The 23051-nt window shown below is 44.3% G+C and overlaps 1 protein-coding gene across 1 annotated transcript in view; it reads right to left on the reverse strand.

Moving 5' to 3' along the window:
- Positions 1 to 23051, reverse strand: part of LOC115125261 (integrin alpha-11-like) — a 103017-nt gene that overhangs the window by 70213 nt on the left and 9753 nt on the right. Inside the window, 1 exon segment of the mRNA XM_065012337.1 lies at positions 10910 to 11021. Coding sequence (XP_064868409.1) covers positions 10910 to 11021 — 112 coding nt within the window.

A 23051-nucleotide genomic window follows, 5' to 3' on the forward strand; every position in this document is an offset into this window, starting at 1 on the left:
TTTTTGATTATTGAACTTGTTCACTCTAAGTTTGTATTGTTCTGTTTAATTTGTTCCCAGGGGGGAGGCACCTTGGCAGTGCTTAGGCAAGAGGCCTGCGGTCATACATATACTGTGTTAAGAAAATACATTCCCAGTAAACTGTAATATTCTCTGTCTCTGTCATCCTTACTCACACCTACAATCACATACCTCTTACACTCCACTGGGAGTTGAGTGTAGCAGGGTATTGCATTCCCTCCAAGAGGCGTGCGTAACACTGATATCATAAGTGCAGGTCATCTCAACTGAAACAGAAGCGTTGTATGTCACTGAATGTTTGGATACGGTACCTTACTAACACTGACTTTTCTGATAGCTACTTTATTGTGGAAAAATGTACACTGAACAAAAAATATAAACGCAACTTTTAAAATGTTGGTCTCGTGTTTCATGAGCTGAAAATAATTATCCCAGAAATGTTCCATACGCGCAAAGTTTATTTCTCTCAAATTTTGTGCGCAAATTTGTTTACATTCCTTTTTAGTGAGTGTTTTTCCTTTGCCAAGATGTGGCATATGAAGAAGTTAAACAGCACGATCATTACATAAGTGCAACTTGTGCTGGGGACAATAAAAGGCCACTCTAAAATGTGCAGTTTTGTCACACAACACAATGCCACAGATGTTTCAAGATTTGAGGGAGCATGCAATTGGAATGTTGACTGCAGGAATGTCCACCAGAGCTGTTACAAGTGAATTGAATGTTAATTTCTCTACTATAAGCCACCTCCAGCGTCATTTTAGAGAATTTGTCAGTACATCCAACCGGCCTCAGAACCGCAGACCACGTGTAACCATGCCAGCCCAGGACCTCCACATCCACAGACCACGTGTAACCATGCCGGCCCAGGACCTCCACATCCACAGACCACGTGTAACCATGCCAGCCCAGGACCTCCACATCCACAGACCACGTGTAACCATGCCAGCCCAGGACCTCCACATCCACAGACCACGTGTAACCATGCCAGCCCAGGACCTCCACATCCACAGACCACGTGTAACCATGCCAGCCCAGGACCTCCACATCCACAGACCACGTGTAACCATGCCAGCCCAGGACCTCCACATCCACAGACCACGGTAACCATGCCAGCCCAGGACCTCCACATCCACAGACCACGTGTAACCATGCCAGCCCAGGACCTCCACATCCACAGACCACGTGTAACCATGCCAGCCCAGGACCTCCACATCCACAGACCACGTGTAACCATGCCAGCCCAGGACCTCCACATCCACAGACCACGTGTAACCATGCCAGCCCAGGACCTCCACATCCACAGACCACGTGTAACCATGCCAGCCCAGGACCTCCACATCCACAGACCACGTGTAACCATGCCAGCCCAGGACCTCCACATCCACAGACCACGTGTAACCATGCCAGCCCAGGACCTCCACATCCACAGACCACGTGTAACCATGCCAACAGCCCAGGACCTCCACATCCACAGACCACGTGTAACCATGCCAGCCCAGGACCTCCACATCCACAGACCACGTGTAACCATGCCAACCCAGGACCTCCACATCCATAGACCACGTGTAACCATGCCAGCCCAGGACCTCCACATCCACAGACCACGTGTAACCATGCCAGCCCAGGACCTCCACATCCACAGACCACATGTAACCATGCCAACCCAGGACCTCCACATCCACAGACCACGTGTAACCATGCCAGCCCAGGACCTCCACATCCACAGACCACGTGTAACCATGCCAGCCCAGGACCTCCACATCCACAGACCACGTGTAACCATGCCAGCCCAGGACCTCCACATCCACAGACCACGTGTAACCACGCCAGCCCAGGACCTCCACATCCACAGACCACGTGTAACCACGCCAGCCCAGGACCTCCACATCCACAGACCACGTGTAACCACGCCGGCCCAGGACCTCCACATCCACAGACCACGTGTAACCACGCCGGCCCAGGACCTCCACATCCACAGACCACGTGTAACCATGCCAGCCCAGGACCTCCACATCCACAGACCACGTGTAACCATGCCAGCCCAGGACCTCCACATCCACAGACCATGTGTAACCATGCCAGCCCAGGACCTCCACATCCACAGACCACGTGTAACCATGCCAACAGCCCAGGACCTCCACATCCACAGACCACGTGTAACCATGCCAGCCCAGGACCTCCACATCCACAGACCACGTGTAACCATGCCAACAGCCCAGGACCTCCACATCCACAGACCACGTGTAACCATGCCAGCCCAGGACCTCCACATCCACAGACCACGTGTAACCATGCCAGCCCAGGACCTCCACATCCACAGACCACGTGTAACCATGCCAGCCCAGGACCTCCACATCCACAGACCACGTGTAACCACGCCAACAGCCCAGGACCTCCACATCCACAGACCACGTGTAATCATGCCAACAGCCCAGGACCTCCACATCCACAGACCACGTGTAACCATGCCAACAGCCCAGGACCTCCACATCCACAGACCACGTGTAACCATGCCAGCCCAGGACCTCCACATCCACAGACCACGTGTAACCATGCCAGCCCAGGACCTCCACATCCACAGACCACGTGTAACCATGCCAACAGCCCAGGACCTCCACATTCGGCTTCTTCACCTGTGGGATCATCTGAGACTGGACAGCTGATGAAAATGAGTATATCTGTAATAAAGCCATTTTATTTATTGTGGGGGAATAACTTGTTTTGATTGGCTGGGCCTGGCTCCCCAATGGGTGGGCCTATACCCTCCCTGCCCTACCCATGGCGCCACTCCTACCCAGTCCTATGAAATCCATAGATTAGTGACTAATGAATTTATTTTAATTGACTGATTTCCGTATATGAACTGTAACTCAGTAAAATTGTTGCATGTTGCATTTATATTTTTGTTCGGTATACTTACTCTGACTGAGGTATGTGGTTGTCCCATCTAGCTGTCATATGATGAATGCACTAACTGTAAGCTGCTCTAGATAAGTCATTTAACAGACGCTCTTAATGTAGAATGTAGGAAATGTTGAGAAATATGACTCAAATCTGAAAGATTCCTCAGCTTCCTTCAAAAACTATCACATTTACCAAGTGTATTTATTTGTATTGAAAAGAGAGAGAGATAAAAATATACAAATATGTGCAACAATTCAGATCCTGGCCAAGGAGTGAAGCTGTTAACTGGGCTGCACATGCAGTGTATGGCAGCCAGGCTGAGACACAAACTAGTGGTGAGGGGACTGCGTCTGGGATCAACTGTCCAAGTCTCACAGACTCTGGAAATGATTTTCACCTCGAGCTCCAGCAGTGCTCATATTTTCATAGCTATTAATATCATGATTATTGCTGAGATTACTGCTGTCCTCTGGCACGGTGTGATACTGTAGACTGGGAAAGTTCAGGCTGGGACACAGCTACCTTCAGAGAAATGGGACCCATTGTTTCCCTTTGACTTGAAGGTCTCCTTTAACTCCCAGTCCGTTTCATGAAGAGCTGTTAAAACAATCATGGCTGAACATCCATTAAGGTCAGCCCTGTACCATCATTGAGGATAAGGTAATGCTGGTATAAACAAAATAACCTGACCCTAAATGGACACCAGGACGTACTCTCTCACAGTTACTGAGGAAAGCAGGATTTGTGGTTTGTGGAAGCGACATACCAGAGCCGAAGACATTAATGCGCTAATATCTTTCAGGTTTAGAGGAGGAAGGAGAGACATTTATGCTACGAAACCGTACCTCTGCCCTTAACACGAGACTGCAACTTCAATGACATTGCTCTCTCATCACATTCCATGTGTGTATGTAGACAGGATCTGATCGGCTTTGGTCCAAATTTGCCAATCCCAAAAGTATTCAGCAACTTGCACTCTATGTTTCATAAGAGCTCTGTCAAGTCATTACATAACCGAATAACTCTGCGGTAAAATTAGCATCTTTCAACCAACATGTCCAGACCAACTTTAAGCAAAGAGGACAAAAGATACATAGGTTTCCCAGAACCAGATTAAGCATAGTCCTGGACCTAACTAGCTTGCAGGTGTCAAAAACCATACAGTATACTCGTGTTTGTCAAGTCTTCAGTCTTGTCCTACAGCTTCAACAGTGTCAGGTTCAACTCTCAATGAAAGCTGAAGGTTCAGATAACAGGCAACAGTATTTCAACTGAACCACTGAGGATTGGTTGAGGAACGGCTGAGGATTGGCTGTGGATTGGTTGAGGAACGGCTGAGGATTGGCTATGGATTGGTTGAGGAACGGCTGAGGATTGGCTGTGGATTGGTTGAGGAACGGCTGAGGATTGGTTGAGGAACGGCTGAGGATTGGCTGTGGATTGGTTGAGGAACGGCTGAGGATTGGTTGAGGAACGGCTGCGGAGCACCTGAGGAAAAGCTGAAGAACTTCTTAGACTCCCTGCGTCTCCAAGTGTTGCGTGACCCGTGACCACGCCAAGGTGAAATGTCAAATCTCAGCTGGAGCGACCCTGTGTCATGGCAGGAAAACAAACAGAAAGAAGTGAGAGTGGGAGGTATGGAGGTGTAGAGGAGAAACTGGTGCGTGTGCCCATTTATCCCCGCAGCGCTCTCACATGGGGCTTGTCTTCAAACAGTCCTGGACGGACACGTGGGACAAACAGGCATTCTTGAAATGGCGACCTTTCCCCAAGTTAACAGTGTATTTGAACTAGATACTGAATTATGGAGAGTCATTATAAGCTTTCAGCTACATTGTTTTCCAAATCATGTGATTTGCCACATGATGGTTTCCCCTCAAGGACTTTCAATTTGGGGGAGCATTCAAAGGAATTTAAATTGTAACAATTACTGACATTGCCCATAAGCCTCTGTGCCAAATACCATAGCTCTTGTCGACTTTTTCCAGTCTTACAAAGAGCTGTCTGATTTTCTTGAAAGCTCGGCTTGGTATTTGGATAGGAACAACATCACAGTTTCACTCAGCTTGAAAATGACCATAAACGAGCCTTTTTACGACCCAGAAAGTTCAGAGATTGCCTTCCTGAGGACTAACAGTAGAAAATAGCACTACCTGATCTCTACAGTATGTGCCAGTAGACTGGCTTGAGCAAGAACTCATCTTGGGACAATGCAATAAAGTGTCTATGGAACAATGGGTTTTCTGTGAAGTTTCTGTGGAAAAAAAGCAGGACTTCTTACAGTATCATGGGAATCTTCATAACGCATCTGCTGACTTCAGTTTTTTTTTCAGTCTATAGTTTCCTGAGAAAGTGATATAACACAGAGGATATTTTGCCATATCGACTCTTTCTCACCAAGTCCAAGCAGTTGCTTATCATCAACAGATAGTTTGTTGATAGTGTGACCATCTGTGGAGTATCTACATGGGACTATCCACATAAAGTGGTACCTTCTCTTTCCACAAGTATTTTAACCTTACAGTGAACGGACACTAAAGTGTTGAGGCATCCTTCAAACGTCAATTGACAGGTGCTGTCCTTGTTTGCCAAACAGACAGACAGACAGACACACAGACAGGCAGACATAGACAGCCAGCCTGCCAGCCAGCCAGACACATAAACAGACACACAGACAATGTACACAGTGACACCTATAAGAACAGTGAAAGTCTCACGTCACAAAACTGTCATGACATTGGTGAACACACGCGGTTCTCCAACGGGTAGCCGTCTGCTACATCAAAGACACATGTCAACATTGAAAAAAGTCAACTTCAGTACCCCTTTTCAAACCGTCACTACCCGCTGAATTCCTGGCATCACTGACTCATTCATCACTCCTTGAAAAAAGGCGAAGACTGCGACCCGTGACATTTGCACAATGCGAGCTGTGTTAACCGGGGGTCTGCTTCCCACATCACAGGCTTGCTGCTGCGTTCAGGTTTCAGCTGATTGATATCTGGGGCAGTGGTCTGGGTACTGGGGGTCTTGGACTAAACACAGGCCAGCTTACCCACTGCCTAGTGACCAGAGAGTGGATTCCTGAGTGGCACGCATCGCTGATAAATCTACCCAACCCTATCGATCTAGTGGATGTCTACCCAACACTATCCATCTAGTGGATGTCTACCCAACACTCTCCATCTAGTGGATGTCTACCCAACACTATCCATCTAGTGGACGTCTACCCAACACTATCCATCTAGTGGATGTCTACCCAACACTATCCATCTAGTGGATGTCTACCCAACACTATCCATCTAGTGGACGTCTACCCAACACTATCCATCTAGTGGACGTCTACCCAACACTATCCATCTAGTGGATGTCTACCCAACACTATCCATCTAGTGGACACCTACCCAACACTATCCATCTAGTGGACGTCTACCCAACACTATCCATCTAGTGGACATCTACCCAACACTATCCATCTAGTGGACGTCTACCCATCACTATCCATCTAGTGGATGTCTACCCAACACTATCCATCTAGTGGACACCTACCCAACACTATCCATCTAGTGGACGTCTACCCAACACTATCCATCTAGTGGATGTCTACCCAACACTATCCATCTAGTGGACATCTACCCAACACTATCCATCTAGTGGACGTCTACCCAACACTATATATCTAGTGGGCATCTACCCAACACTATATATCTAGTGAACATTACTGAAAGCCAAGAGGGATTGCCAACCACCATGAGGAAGAAGGAGAAGAAGAAGAAAAACAAGTGGATACAATGTTACAATCCTTTAAAGAGATGACTGTATTAAATCATCAAGCACTGTATGTTGCAACTGTTGCATTGAGGCCAGTGTCTCACATAAGGTAACAGCTGTGTCTCTAACGGTGTGTAGTTCTGTAGGACAATCATTGTAGACATCCAGTGTTAGCAAGTCATATTTGTGTCTCATGGGCTAGCAAATACAAAGATCAGTGACAGCAAACGTTTCCTCAAGATACATGTGAAATTATTCAAATCAAATCTAAGCAATGCTGCCAACATTTTATTGATTAACTATGCTGGCAACAGTTATGAGGTTAAATTCTGGTCCGTCACCCTGGCTGACACACTAAGATGACGTGAAGCAGTCTTCAGGGTACTGAAGATTGAACAGATGTAAGAATTCTGTCTTTCGCTTCACGATGAAGCAGAGGGAAGCTCACACACTCCCTTCATATCCTTGGACTCCTTTGCTTCACAAACCACAGCTGACTAGCTAGTGTTGCCAACTTCCCTCCAACCATCACCATTAAAACACTCCCCCGCTATGCTCCTGAAATCAGTAACTGACAGGGTCGGCTGTAGGCCGGCCTGGGAGCTGCTACTGGGCCCTAAGGGCTCAGACGCACCAATAGCGTTTGCTGGCCGAGAGTTCTTAGCACCTCTGAAGGTAATTTGTGAACAGAGTGCCCACAGATTTTACATGTAGAATCCCGTGACATATCTAGGAGTTTAGATGCCTACAGTGGGTGGTACCTAAAACAGCATGCTGAACGATCGGCAGACGGACGTTAGAGACACATTTGGTGCGATGAGTGCAAGCCTTAAGAGAGTCTCTATAGTAGGGAGTTTGTTATTACAGTGATATCCAGCCATTATTAATGTGTTATTACAGTGATATCCAGCCTTTATTAATGTGTTATTACAGTGTTATCCAGCCATTATTAATGTGTTATTACAGTGTTATCCAGCCTTTATTAATGTGTTATTACAGTGATATCCAGCCATTATTAATGTGTTATTACAGTGTTATCCAGCCTTTATTAATGTGTTATTACAGTGTTATCCAGCCATTATTAATGTGTTATTACAGTGTTATCCAGCCTTTATTAATGTGTTATTACAGTGATATCCAGCCATTATTAATGTGTTATTACAGTGTTATCCAGCCTTTATTAATGTGTTATTACAGTGTTATCCAGCCTTTATTAATGTGTTATTACAGTGTTATCCAGCCATTATTAATGTGTTATTACAGTGTTATCCAGCCTTTATTAATGTGTAACTAATGTGTAGTTAAAGATGATAGAAAAATAAAAAATGTCTGTTTTTTAAAATTGTTTAATTTAAACCAGATCTATTGTGTTATATTCTCCTACATTCAATTCACATTTCCACAAACTTCAGAGTGCTTTCTTTCAAATGGTACCAATAATATGCATATCCTTGGTTCTGTGCCTGAGCTACAGGCTGTTAGATTTGGGTATGTCTTCAGGTGGAAATTGCACAAAGTAGGGGGGGAGCTGTAAGAGGTTAATGTGGAACAATCGCTGATGTTTTAGCGTAACCCCCTAGCGAAGTCCCAACAAAAGTTTCCTCAGTTTAACAAAAAGTCATTTTGAATATAGTTTCACACCATTATACTTGTAAAACGGTTTTGGAATATAAAATGCTGTAAACCCTGGAAGGACTTCCATGAATCCCATTCCAAACTGTATTACGCCTGTAGCCATTTGTTTATAAAGAACACAGCCAACGTTGCTGTGCCTCATTCCATTATGTCTGTGTTTATCTGTCTCAGCGGACAGTTACCTCAGACGTGTGAGTCCTCTCTTGACATCCATATTCCTCACATGTCAACTTCATCAGACCTTTTTCTATGGGACAAGTAGGCATGATAGGCCGAGCAGCGTTCCAGTCATACATACACTGGATTTTCAGTGTTTCTGTGGGTTTTGTGCCTGACAGTGTCCCAAGCATAAGGCTAAGTTAGCATGTCGATCAGGTCGACTATGAATGTGTACTTTATATTGTGATGCTTGTCTAACATGGTTGGCCTGCCATTTCATTCTCTATCAGAGCATCTGATTAAACCCCTCTGAGTCCAATCCAGTGACACATACGCTCTACTATACGTCGCTTGTCAACTGCAATCGCTCTTCTTCATCTTGTAGCTCATCTTGTAGAAATTTAAAGCAATCAAGTGATTGTTTAAAGCAATCAAGTGTTTAAGATATATCACTAAAAATACAGAAACACAGCTGGTGTAAAAAACATGTCTGGGTAGAAACAACTCTTTCCAATAACCCAGTCTAAACAAAACTCTTTCCAACAACCCAGTCTAAACAAAACTCTTTCCAATAACCCAGTCTAAACAAAACTCTTTCCAACAACCCAGTCTAAACAAAACTCTTTCCAATAACCCAGTCTAAACAAAACTCTTTCCAATAACCCAGTCTAAACAAAACTCTTTCCAACAACCCAGTCTAAACAAAACTCTTTCCAATAACCCAGTCTAAACAAAACTCTTTCCAATAACCCAGTCTAAACAAAACTCTTTCCAATAACCCAGTCTAAACTAAAAAAACAAAACTCTTTCCAATAACCCAAAACAAAACTCTTTCCAATAACCCAGTCTAAACAAAACTCTTTTTCTAAACAAAACTCTTTCCAATAACCCAGTCTAAACAAAACTCTTTCCAATAACCCAGTCTAAACAAAACTCTTTCCAATAACCCAGTCTAAACAAAACTCTTTCCAATAACCCAGTCTAAACAAAACTCTTTCCAATAACCCAGTCTAAACAAAACTCTTTCCAATAACCCAGTCTGAACAAAACTCTTTCCAATAACCCAGTCTGAACAAAACTCTTTCCAATAACCCAGTCTAATAGATATAACGCAACTTTCGGTATAATGATGGAAGATAAGAACATTTTCTATTTTTCTACAATTTTCTATTGAATGTTCTACTTGTTTTTGGTACATTTTATATTCATAAAAGTAAACACATAAAAACACAGCCTTTGCATATTGTTTTTCAAAAATAATTTATAGATTACTTAGATACATTGAAATGTATAAGGGGCAAAAAGACTCCTGACATTGATTATTGAATTAGAACTATTACAAGACCCAAAAGCTTAATTTATGCCTTATTTGAAGCCAATATATATATATATTTTGTTTTGTTTTGTTTATTTAGCAATGTTGTACATCTTGTGTGTTCTGTTTCCCACTGTGTATTTGCACATTGGTAATAAAAGTATGACATACAAGAGCACATACCTGGTTTCCCAAGTCTAAATGGAATGAACGAATGTGGATAAATGTGTGTGTGTGTGTGTGTGTGTGTGTGTGTGTGTGTGTGTGTGCGTGCGCAGCAGCACACACAGCTGGTCCTGGGCATCACTCCAGTGTAGCCCTGGCCAGCAGACGTACAAAGTATGCCAGCGATGAATCCCCATCACCGCAGTGCCAGTTGGCCTAATAACAGTGTTTATAACCAGTCAGGGTCTGCTATGAGGTAATATGATGAATGTGAAAAGTCCGGCTCAGGAGCTAAATTTGTGTTGCAAGGCACAAATCATGACAGTCAAATCCACACTACAGGAGAAATGGCTCGCTATCTTTCCTGGCAGTGAAACGGATACATCTCCCTGTCTGGCTCCAGAGTCCCGAGACAGACAGTAACAATGCTGTGTGTGTCAGCACTTGGAGACGTTGAACAGTAAAACTACTTCATCTTTTACCTGACTTTAACCATCGCTCTCTGCAACGTGAGGAGGTTGTTACCTCGGAATAGTTCAAACAATGCACCCAAACAGATTCTCTCAGTAGTCACGTTGGGGATTGTTTGAAATCCAGACTTTTACATTCTGAGACAGTACTATATGGACCTGGAGAGTCAGAAACCCAAGAGTTGTGTTTGTTTATTTAGCTACGTTTGTCTTACCGTTTCACATCACAGTGTAAATAAAAGATGCTAGATGCTTTTATGGTGGAGATCAAGTTTATAAATTGCTTGGCTGGGCTGATGAGAAAGTGGATTGTGCAGTCAGATGGAACAGAGTAAATAGGCATTTTAACGTCATAGATTTATCCGGTGTTAACTTGTGGAATAGACATCGGCTGGAATGCGGTTTTAACCAATCAGCATTCAGGATTTGACCCACCCGTTGTATAAAATGTAAATAATCGTCTTACCACTTTTGTCCCCCGGCAACGTGCTGCTGCACAGTGTATCCAAACTGGGCCTGCTTGGGGCCCTTGATGATCCTGTGGTTCTTGGTGTGGATGTTGAAACCATCATGGAGCCCTGGAAACAGACACAGCAAGGCAAACACATGCCATTAATAGCATGCTTGGACAGCACGTTATATTTACTGGCTGCGACAGACACTTCCCAAAAAATGCTTGTGTTTTGCCTGTGACCTGAAGTGCAACAGAAAGATTTCATGCTGGTTAGAACATTAACACCAGCCAAGTAACACAAACTCGAAGCGATAGATGGGAGTTTCATCAGAAACAGGACATGTGTGGGTTTGAGACTTTCACCCAGCGGTACCAAGAGCATCACAGCTGTTATTACCCGGAAGGCGGCCATTTTGATGCTGACTTTGTAGCCACCTTGTGCGAGAAGGATACAGATAGCATGCCAGAGAGGGTGTTTTTGTCTTGTCTCGATATTCAAATCAAATCAACATGTATTGGTCACATACACATGTTTGGCAAATGTTATTGCGGGTGTAGTGAAATGCTTGTGTTTGTAGCTCCAACAGTGCAGTAATATCTTATGAGTAATATCTAACCATTTCACAACAATACACACACATCTAAAGTAAAGGAATGGAATTTACCTTACCTCATTTGCACTCACTGTATATAGACTTTTTGTTTTCTTTTGTTCTACTGTATTATTGACTGTATGTTTTGTTTATTCCATGTGTAACTCTGTGTTGTTGTATGTGTCGATTGCTATGCTTTATCTTGACCAGGTCGCAGTTGCAAATGAGAACTTGTTCTCAACTAGCCTACCTGGTTAAATAAAGGTGAAATATATATATTTTTTTAATAAAATAAATAAAATAAATATTTGGACTTGCAATGTTGGAGCAGCATAGACTAAAATACAGTAGAATAGAATAGAATACATTATATACAAATGAGATGAGTAATGCAAAATATGTAAATATTATTAAAGTGACTAGTGTTCCCTTATTAAAGTGGCCAGTAATTCCAGGTCTATGTATATAGGCAGCAGCCTCTAAGGTGCTATTGAAAACAGGCTACCGCTGATGCGTCTGATCCAAGAAAACTATAGTATTTTTCCTTGTAATATCTCTAGGCCATGACACCTGGACTCCAGTACCTTAACTATCTCGTACAGAAACAAACATAGCCATGGAGGTCTCGTGATGTCATCTCAGAATGATAATTGTTTCCATTCTCCTCATGCCTGTGAAGAGCCCTGGCCTTACCCCTCTCTCCCTGATCTCCTAGCTCACTGTAAACAGAGCCTTGTCCCAAAAGGCAAGCAGATATTTTACACTGTAGGGGCTGTAGGTAAACAGTAGAGCTGTCTGTCACTGAGTTTGATTGACATTGCTCGGTCTGCGTGAGGGTGGGTGGAAGGGGTGCATGGATGGCTGAAGGTTTTGTAAGCAGTAGTAGTCATATTGAAAGGGGTGGATGGATGGCTGAAGGTTTGTGTGAGGATAAGCGTTAGTAGTCATATTGAAAGGGGTGGATGGATGGCTGAAGGTTTTGTAAGCAGTAGTAGTCATATTGAAAGGGGTGGATGGATGGCTGAAGGTTTGTGTGAGGATAAGCGTTAGTAGTCATATTGAAAGGGGTGGATGGATGGCTGAAGGTTTTGTAAGTGGTAGTAGTCATATTGAAAGGGGTGGATGGATGGCTGAAGGTTTGTGTGAGGATAAGTGGTAGTAGTCATATTGAAGTTGATCATTCATGTTATAGTGCAGAAGACTACTGAAAGAGCTGCTTCCTGTGCTTGGCCCTCCTATGTTGAACATAATAAACGTCTCTCTATCCACCGGATGTGTACCAAACTCACTAAAAGTGGCAGTAATAAAGCCTCTTGAAAAAGCCAAACCTTGACCCAGAAAATATAAAAAACTATCGGCCTATATCGAATCTTCCATTCCTCTCAAAAATGTTTGAAAAAGCTGTTGCGCAGCAACACATTGCCTTCCCAAAGACAAACAATGTATACGAAATGCTTCAGTCTGGTTTTAGACCCCATCATAGCACTGAGACTGCACTTGCGAAGGTGGTAAATGACCTTTTAATGGCATCGGACCGAGTCTCTAACATCTGTCCTCGTGCTCCTAGACCTTAGTGCTGCTTTTGATACCATCGATCACCACATTCTTTTGGAGAGATCGGAAACCCAAATTGGTCTACACGGACAAGTTCTGGCCTGGTTTAGATCTTATCTGTCGGAAAGATATCAGTTTGTCTCTGTGAATGGTTTGTCCTCTGACAAATCAACTGTAAATTTCGGTGTTCCTCAAGGTTCCGTTTTAGGACCACTATTGCTTTCACTGTATATTTTACCTCTTGGGGATGTCATTCGAAAACATAATGTTAACTTTCACTGCTATGCGGATAACACACAGCTGTACATTTCAATGAAACATGGTGAAGCCCCAAAATTGCCCTCGGTAGAAGCCTGTGTTTCAGACATAAGGAAGTGGATGGCTGCAAACTTTCTACTTTTAAACTCGGACAAAACAGAGATGCTTGTTCTAGGTCCCAAGAAACAAAGAGATCTTCTGTTGAATCCGACAATTAATCTTGATGGTTGTAGTCGTCTCAAATAAAACTGTGAAGGACCTCGGCGCTACTCTGGACCCTGATCTCTCTTTTGACGAACATATCAAGACCGTTTCAAGGACAGCTTTTTCCATCTACGTAACATTGCAGAAATCTGAAACTTTTTGTCCAAAAATTATGCAGAAAAATTCATCCATGCTTTTGTTAATTCTAGGTTAGACTACTGTAATGCTCTACTTTCCGGCTACCCGGATAAAGCACTAAATAAACTTCAGTTAATGCTAAATACGGCTGCTAGAATCCTGACTAGAACCAAATAATTTGATCATATTACTCCAGTGCTAGCCTCCCTACACTGGCTTCCTGTTAAGGCAAGGGCTGATTTCAATGTTTTACTGCTAAGCTACAAAGCATTACATGGGCTTGCTCCTACCTATCTTTCTGATTTGGTCCTGCCGTACATACCTACACGTACGCTATGGTCACAAGACGCAGGCCTCCTAATTGTCCCTAGAATTTCTAAGCAAACAGCTGGAGGCAGGGCTTTCTCCTATAGAACTACATTTTTATGGAATGATCTGCCTACCCATGTGAGAGACGCTCACATGGGAGCGTTTGGGGTTTGCTGTTTGGGGTTTTACACAGGGTTTCTGTACAGCACTTTGAGATATCAGCTGATGTACGATGGGGCTATATAAATACATTTAATTTGATTTGAAGACTGGATGTTGAAATCATGTAGCAGCTTACCTGGATATTTCCATCCTGCTCATTTAAATGGACATACTGTATACAAAGTACATTAAAGGAAAACTCCACAGAAAAACTATATAAACTTTTTGTTTTTAAATACAGAAAAACGGCCAGTGTTCAAAATGCATCTTACCTGCTGTATTTCTGTACTTTGAGATGTCCAGTATGTCTTGAAAAGTTGATTGCTGACATTGTAAAACATTTTGGAACTATATCAACAATGGACTAATGAAACAAATACCAAAATAGATGTCCTTTTACTAGATGTCAACATTATGTAGCTCTGAATGAACACTAAAGTCAGAATAGAACTGATCTACACTGAATAACACTTATTTAGGGTTATTGCCATTGTACTTGGCTAAGAAAATACTTTACGACAAGAAGAACAGAAGCCTACCTTATTGTCCTATTCTGAGGAAACTCATCTATTTGTTTTCTACCAACACCTGAGACAAACACACTGAGTGCCTTGCTTAACGGCATAAAGGCTGGAGATGGCATCTAGAATACTGATGCCAGGCAGCAGCCCTCTGATTGGCAGATCACTCTTCATCGGATGATGACTGACCATTGACTGTACGATGCTCACATCAGTTTAGGGAATTACCTTCCCAGTCAAATTCGACCCCCTTAATTGTTTTCTGTACGTGATATCAGATTTAGAAATCTACCGCAGGTGCTGAGCTGAGAAAGATCAATAATTGCAACCCACATGCCTTTCCAGATGTTTATTTCTGGTAGAAGTTGAGCAGAGCGTTTAAGCACTGTGGTGAAACCCTGATTAGACCATGTGGGAACCAGACAAGACAAATTCATCTCACAGAACAAAATGGAAAGGACCGCAAACACAACTATGGGGACTGATCAAAAGACAGACCGGATTTGTGATGGTGTAGATTACTTCTCTTCACTTCCTCTGGACACTAAGAGCATTATGGGAAAACGCAATATCCTTCTGGATTCAATTAAAATGCTTATCAGAGACAATACTTTTTCGGCTTTTCTCGCTGTCACCAAGTTACCCAAAATGGCTTATTAATGAAAACAGCATCATGTGGATTTTTTATTTCCAACGGAGGAAGCGAGCAGCAAGCACATTTTTGTTGAGGAGATGGAAGACATGAGTAGATCCTTTTCTTGACAGAGAGGAGAGAGCAGGATGGAAAACATAATCTTGGTCAACATAACTTCCTTTCAATCTGGCTCTTCATTCATCTATCTTCTCCTTCAACTCCAGCTGTATACAGTGTCTTCGTTTCACCGGTCTCAGGTCTCACACCACTTTGTCTCTATATTATATACAGTGGAAGACAGACGTCTTGGCTACTGTAAGGTCAGGGTTCATGTTGGGATTTACATTTCATTGCAATTTTTCTTGTCTGACGTCAAGGGCTATGAGCCAGCTTGTGATGACAGTGATATAACACTAAAGTAGAGCAGGAAATAGAGAGAGAAATGGAGAAGTACCAAGAGAAAGAAAGAGGCCGTTTAAAAGTCATCACGCTTAATGACATACAGTTAGAGGATTATTACTTGGAAAAAACATTCACAGTCAGAACCCAACCCTGTGAGCGGTCAGAACCCAACCCTGTGAGCGGTCAGAACCCAACCCTGTAAGGAGTCAGAACCCAACCCTGTGAGCGGTCAGAACCCAACCCTGTGAGCGGTCAGAACCCAACCCTGTAAGGAGTCAGAACCCAACCCTGTGAGCGGTCAGAACCCAACCCTGTAAGGAGTCAGAACCCAACCCTGTGAGCGGTCAGAACCCAACCCTGTAAGGAGTCAGAACCCAACCCTGTGAGCGGTCAGAACCCAACCCTGTGAGCGGTCAGAACCCAACCCTGTGAGCGGTCAGAACCCAACCCTGTGAGCGGTCAGAACCCAACCCTGTGAGCGGTCAGAACCCAACCCTGTGAGCGGTCAGAACCCAACCCTGTGAGCGGTCAGAACCCAACCCTGTAAGGAGTCAGAACCCAACCCTGTGAGCAGTCAGAACCCAACCCTGTGAGCGGTCAGAACCCAACCCTGTGAGCAGTCAGAACCCAACCCTGTGAGCGGTCAGAACCCATCCCTGTAAGCGGTCAGAACCCATCCCTGTGAGCAGTCAGAACCCAACCCTGTGAGCGGTCTGAACCCAACCCTGTGAGCGGTCAGAACCCAACCCCTTGAGCAGTCAGAACCCAGCACCTTGAGCAGTCAGAACCCATCCCTGTGAGCATTCAGAACCCAGCACCTTGAGCAGTCAGAACCCAACCCCGTGAGCGGTCAGAACCCATCCCTGTGAGCAGTCAGAACCCAGCACCTTGAGCAGTCAGAACCTAACCCAGTGAGCACACAGAACCCATCCCAGTGAGCAGTCAGAACCCATCCCAGTGAGCAGTCAGAACATTACTTAGTAATCAGTCAGAACCCATCCCAGTGAGCAGTCAGAACATCCCAGTGAGCAGTCAGTACCCAGCCCAGTGAACAGTCAGAACCCATCCCAGTGAGCAGTCAGTACCCAGCCCAGTGAACAGTCAGAACCCATCCCAGTGAGCAGTCAGTACCCAGCCCAGTGAACAGTCAGAACCCATCCCAGTGAGCAGTCAGTACCCAGCCCAGTGAACAGTCAGAACCCATCCCAGTGAGCAGTCAGTACCCAGCCCAGTGAACAGTCAGAACCCATCCCAGTGAGCAGTCAGTACCCAGCCCAGTGAACAGTCAGAACCCATCCCAGTGAGCAGTCAGTACCCAGCCCAGTGAACAGTCAGAACCCATCCCCATCCCAGTGAGCAGTCAGAACCCAGAACCCAGTCAGAACCCAACCCCTTGAGCGGTCAGAACCCATCCCTGTGAGCATTCAGAACCCATCCCTTGAGTCAGAACCCATCCCTGAGCAGTCAGAACCCATCCCAGTGAGCAGTCAGAACCCAACCCTGTGAGCAGTCAGAACCCAAACCTGTGAGCAGTCAGAACCCAACCCTGTGAGTCAGAACCCATCCCAGTGAGCAGTCAGAACCCATCAGAACCCAGTGAGCAGTCAGACCCACCCAGAACCCAACCCAGTGAACCCATCCCAGTGAGCAGTCAGAACCCATCCCAGTGAGCAGTCAGAACATTACTTAGTAATCAGTCAGAACCCAGTCAGAACCCAGTCCCAGTGAATCAGTCAGAACCCATCCCAGTGAGCAGTCAGAACCCATCCCAGTGAGCAGTCAGAACATTACTTAGTAATCAGTCAGAACCCATCCCAGTGAGCAGTCAGAACATTACTTAGTAATCAGTCAGAACCCATCCCAGTGAGCAGTCAGAACCCATCCCAGTGAGCAGTCAGTACCCAGCCCAGTGAACAGTCAGAACCCATCCCAGTGAGCAGTCAGTACCCAGCCCAGTGAACAGTCAGAACCCATCCCAGTGAGCAGTCAGTACCCAGCCCAGTGAACAGTCAGAACCCATCCCAGTGAGCAGTCAGAACCCATCCCAGTGAGCAGTCAGTACCCAGCCCAGTGAACAGTCAGAACCCATCCCAGTGAGCAGTCAGTACCCAGCCCAGTGAACAGTCAGAACCCATCCCAGTCAGAACCCATCCCAGTGAGCACCCATCCCAGTGAGCAGTCAGTACCCAGCCCAGTGAACAGTCAGAACCCATCCCAGTGAGCAGTCAGTACCCAGCCCAGTGAACAGTCAGAACCCATCCCAGTGAGCAGTCAGTACCCAGCCCAGTGAACAGTCAGAACCCATCCCAGTGAGCAGTCAGAACCCAACCCTGTGAGCGGTCAGAACCCAACCCTGTGAGCGGTCAGAACCCAACCCTGTGAGTGTCAGTCAAACCTGTGAGCGGTCTGAACCCAACCCCGTGAGCGGTCAGAACCCAACCCCTTGAGCGGTCAGAACCCATCCCTGTGAGCATTCAGAACCCAGCACCTTGAGCAGTCAGAACCCAACCCTGTGAGCGTCAGAACCCATCCCTGTGAGCAGTCAGAACCCAGCACCTTGAGCAGTCAGAACCCAACCCAGTGAGCACACAGAACCCATCCCAGTGAACAGTCAGAACCCATCCCAGTGAGCAGTCAGTACCCAGCCCAGTGAACAGTCAGAACCCATCCCAGTGAGCAGTCAGAACCCAACCCTGTGAGCGGTCAGAACCCAACCCTGTGAGCGGTCAGAACCCAACCCTGTGAGCAGTCAGAACCCAAACCTGTGAGCGGTCTGAACCCAACCCCGTGAGCGGTCAGAACCCAACCCCTTGAGCGGTCAGAACCCATCCCTGTGAGCATTCAGAACCCAGCACCTTGAGCAGTCAGAACCCAACCCTGTGAGCGTCAGAACCCAACCCAGTGAGCACACAGAACCCATCCCAGTGAGCAGTCAGAACCCATCCCAGTGAGCAGTCAGAACATTACTTAGTAATCAGTCAGAACCCATCCCAGTGAGCAGTCAGAACATTACTTAGTAATCAGTCAGAACCCATCCCAGTGAGCAGTCAGAACCCATCCCAGTGAGCAGTCAGAACATTACTTAGTAATCAGTCAGAACCCATCCCAGTGAGCAGTCAGAACCCAGCCCAGTGAGTTGAAGAGATGGATTTCATAGAGCACACAAAAACAGACCCCAGGACAAGCCCCCCTTCTCTTACGTCAACACAGTAGGGCCTATTTTGAATACCCTAAACCCCACTCTCAGTCCTCTCTATACAGCTCTACAATCTGTTAGGCTTTGAGGGCCAAGTCAAGTCAAGTGATCCTTTTTTCTCCATGGGAAATGTATTTTGTTACTGAGATCACAATGTAAAAGCAGCAACAAAGTTTATGAGGCGACATAACAAACAAATAGAAGGTCAGAGTTGGGTTCAGCACTGAGAGGCAAACCAATGGTTCAGAGAGTATGCAGGCGACAGTTCAGGTATGGTTCTGTTGTGTATTGCTAATCATTTTTACCAAGATTAGAGCAGTTTAGAGAGCTGATATATTAAATAAATAGTTAGAAGCAGAAAATGGCCAAATACATTTTTATTTCCATTTGATGGACAAATGGACTTGACAGAGAAAAGTGTGTATTGGACAAACGTGTGAAATGCATTGGAACTCGTTATTCAATTGCTGGTCGGCATAGTTAGTAGGGCCGGGACAGATAGTTAGTAGGGCCGGGACAGATAGTTAGTAGGGCCGGGACAGATAGTTAGTAGGGCCCGGACAGATAGTTAGTAGGGCCGGGACAGATAGTTAGTAGGGCCGGGACAGATAGTTAGTAGGGCCGGGACAGATAGTTAGTAGGGCCGGGACAGATAGTTAGTAGGGCCGGGACAGATAGTTAGTAGGGCCGGGACAGATAGTTAGTAGGGCCGGGACAGATAGTTAGTAGGGCCGGGACAGATAGTTAGTAGGACCGGGACAGATAGTTAGTATGGCCGGGACAGATAGTTAGTATGGCCGGGACAGATAGTTAGTAGGGCCGGGACAGATAGTTAGTAGGGCCGGGACAGATAGTTAGTAGGGCCGGGACAGATAGTTAGTAGGGCCGGGACAGATAGTTAGTAGGGCCGGGACAGATAGTTAGTAGGGCCGGGACAGTACCATTATCACAATATTTTATCCATGACAAAAATGTAAACACAAAGCAGACCAAACTCTTTCAGTACTTTTAAAAACCTGCTTTATGTAAAATATTGTGAGCGATAGATAGAAAATAAATAACTGTGACTCTGGAAGACAAACTAATGATGTTTGTTTCCAACATTAATGCTGTTTTCCTAAAGAACTTAAATCCGCATTGTGTTTTGTTTCTTTGTTATGATACTAACGAGTTTTGCGATACTGGTATCGTCCTGGCCCTAGTAGTTAAAATTATTATATATATATATATTTCATAGAAAGTAGGCTATACATTTGAAAAAAAACATCAGTCACTTGCGAGATGCAGTTAACAGTTGGGATTCAATACTATGAAAGAAGAGTGTAAAAGTCAGTCAGGACAATAACCATTTCCTTTGAAATAAAGTACTGTCATGGTTCATTCTTTAGAAGAGTTCGATTTTTCACGTTGACAGTTTTAAAGGAGATTACCTCTGCTTTCAAGGCAGCTGAAGAATTTAAATCTAATGAGAGCACTGCAACTGCAGAAAAAATATCTTTATAATCCTCCAAAATATGTATATCTCACTAGTATATTCTGCCAACAGATGTTGCTGCTCTGTCAAGAGGAATTATACAATTTGCCTTTGGGAAGTATTCAGATCCCTTCATTTTTTCCACATTTTGTTACGTTACAGCCTTATTCTAAAATGTATTAAATAAAACAATTTACTCATGAATCTACACACATAACCCCATAATGAAAAAAGCAAAAAGAGGTTTTTTAGAAATGTTTGCAAATGTTTTAAAAACAAAAAAACTGAAAACCCTTATTTACATAAGTATTCAGAACTTTTGCTATGAGACTCAAATTGAGCATCCTGCTTCCATTGATCATCCTTGAGATATTTCTCCAACTTGATTGGATTCAATTTATTGGACATGATTTGGAAAGGCACACATCTGTCCACAGTGGCTTGTGAAAGTATTCACCCCCTTGGCATTTTTCCTATTTTGTTGCCCTACAATCTGGAATTAAAATAGGTTTTTGGGCGGTTTGTTCATTTGATTTACACAACATACTACCTACCACTTTGAAGATGCAAAATATTTTTATTGTGAAACAAGCAAGAAATAAGACCAAAAAAAATGAAAACTTGAGCATGCATAACTATTCACCACCCAAAAGTCAATACTTTGTAGATCCATATTTTTCAGTCTCTTGGGGTATGTCTCTATAAGCTTGGCACATCTAGCCACTGGGATTTTTGCCCATTCTTTAAGGCAAAACTGCTCAAGCTCCTTCAAGTTGGATGGGTTCCGCTGGTGTACATCAATCTTTAAGTCATACCACAGATTCTTAATTGGATTGAGGTCTGTGCTTTGACTAGGCCATTCCAAGACATTTAAATGTTTCCCCTTAAACCACTCAAGTGTTGCTTTAGCAGTATGCTTATGATCATTGTCCTGCTGGAAGGTGAAGCTCCGTCCCAGTCTCAAATCTCTTGAAGACTGAATAAGGTTTCCCTCAAAAATGTCCCTGTATTTAGCTCCATCCATCCTTCCTTCAAGTTCTGACCAGTTTCCCAGACTCTACCAATGAAAAACATCCCCACAGCATGATGCTGCCACCACCATGCTTCACTGTGGGATGCTGTTCTCGGGGGGGATGAGAGGTATTGGGTTTGCGCCAGACATAGTGTTTGCCTTGATGGCACAAAAGCTCAATTTTAGTCTCATCTAACCTGAGTACCTTCTTCCATATGTTTGGGGAGTCTCCCACATGCCTTTTGGCGAACACCAAACATGTTTGATAATTTTTTTCTTTAGGTAATGGCTTTTTTCTGACCACGCTTCCGTAAAGCCCAGCTCTGTGGAGTGTACGGCTTAAAGTGGTCCTATGTACAGATACTCCAATCTCCGCTGTGGAGCTTTGCAGCTCCTTCAGGGTTATCTTTGGTCTCTTTGTTGCCTCTGATTGATGCCCTCCTTGCCTGTTCTGTGAGTTTTGGTGGGCGGCCCTCTATTGACAGGTTTGTTGTGGTGCCATATTCTTTCCTTTTTTTAGTAATGGATTTAATGGTGCTCCGTGGGATGTTCAAAGTTTCAGATATTTTTTTATGACCCAACCCTGATCTGTACTTCTCCACAACTTTGTCCCTGACCTGGTTGGAGACCTCCTTGGGCTTCATGGTGCCACTTGCTTGGTGGTGTTGCAGACTCTGGGGCCTTTCAGAACAGGTGTATATATACTGAGATCATGTGACACTTAGATTGCACAGGTGGACTTTATTTAACTAAATATGTGACTTCTGAAGGTAATTGGTTGCACCAGATCTTATTTAGGGGCTTCATAGCAAAGGGGGTGACTACATACGCACTCAACAATTTTCCGTTAAAATTTTGTAAAAAATAATTGAAACAAAGTAATTTTTTTCATTTCACTTCACCAATTTGGACTGTTTTGTGTATGTCCATGACATGAAATCCAAATAAAAATCCATTTCAATTACAGGCTGTAATTCAACAAAATAGAAAAAATGCCAAGGGGGGTGAATACTTTTGCAAGGCACTGTATATAAGGTCCCACAGTTGACAAAAACCAAACCATGAGGTCCAAGGAATTGTCCGTAGAGCTCCGAGACAGGATTGTGGCACAACGCCTCTCCCCTATTTGACCTAGATAGTTTGTGTGTATTGACATGGAGGCTACGTGGTGCCTGTTTAAAATGTATGTAGTTCTGTCCTTGAGCTGTTCTTGTCTAATGATGTTCTGTATTATGTCATTCTGTGTTATGTTTCATGTTTTGTGTTGAACCCCAGGAAGAGTAGCTGCTGCTTTTGCAACAGCTAATGGGGATAATAAAATACCAAATGTCGAGACACAGATCTGGGGAAGGATACCAAAAAATGTCTGCAGCATTGAAGGTCCCCAAGAACACAGTGGCCTCCATCGTTCTTAAATGGAAGAAGTTTGGAACTGTATATTAGCAAAAATGTCAAAAAAATGTTTTTGCTTTGTCACTATGGGGTATTGTGTGTAGATTGGTGAGGAAAAGAAACAATGTAATCAATTTTAGAATAAGGCTGTAACCTAAAAAAAATGTGGAAAAAGTCAAGGGGTCTGAATACTTTCCAAAGGCACTGTATATCTAGCATATGTTCTTGCTAAATGGTTCAGTTGTTGATAAGGCATCACATTGTTTCCTGCTAAATTGAATGACACGGCCATAAACGATATGTTC

Source organism: Oncorhynchus nerka, linkage group LG27, assembly GCF_034236695.1.
Source record: "Oncorhynchus nerka isolate Pitt River linkage group LG27, Oner_Uvic_2.0, whole genome shotgun sequence".
Taxonomy (NCBI): domain Eukaryota; kingdom Metazoa; phylum Chordata; class Actinopteri; order Salmoniformes; family Salmonidae; genus Oncorhynchus; species Oncorhynchus nerka.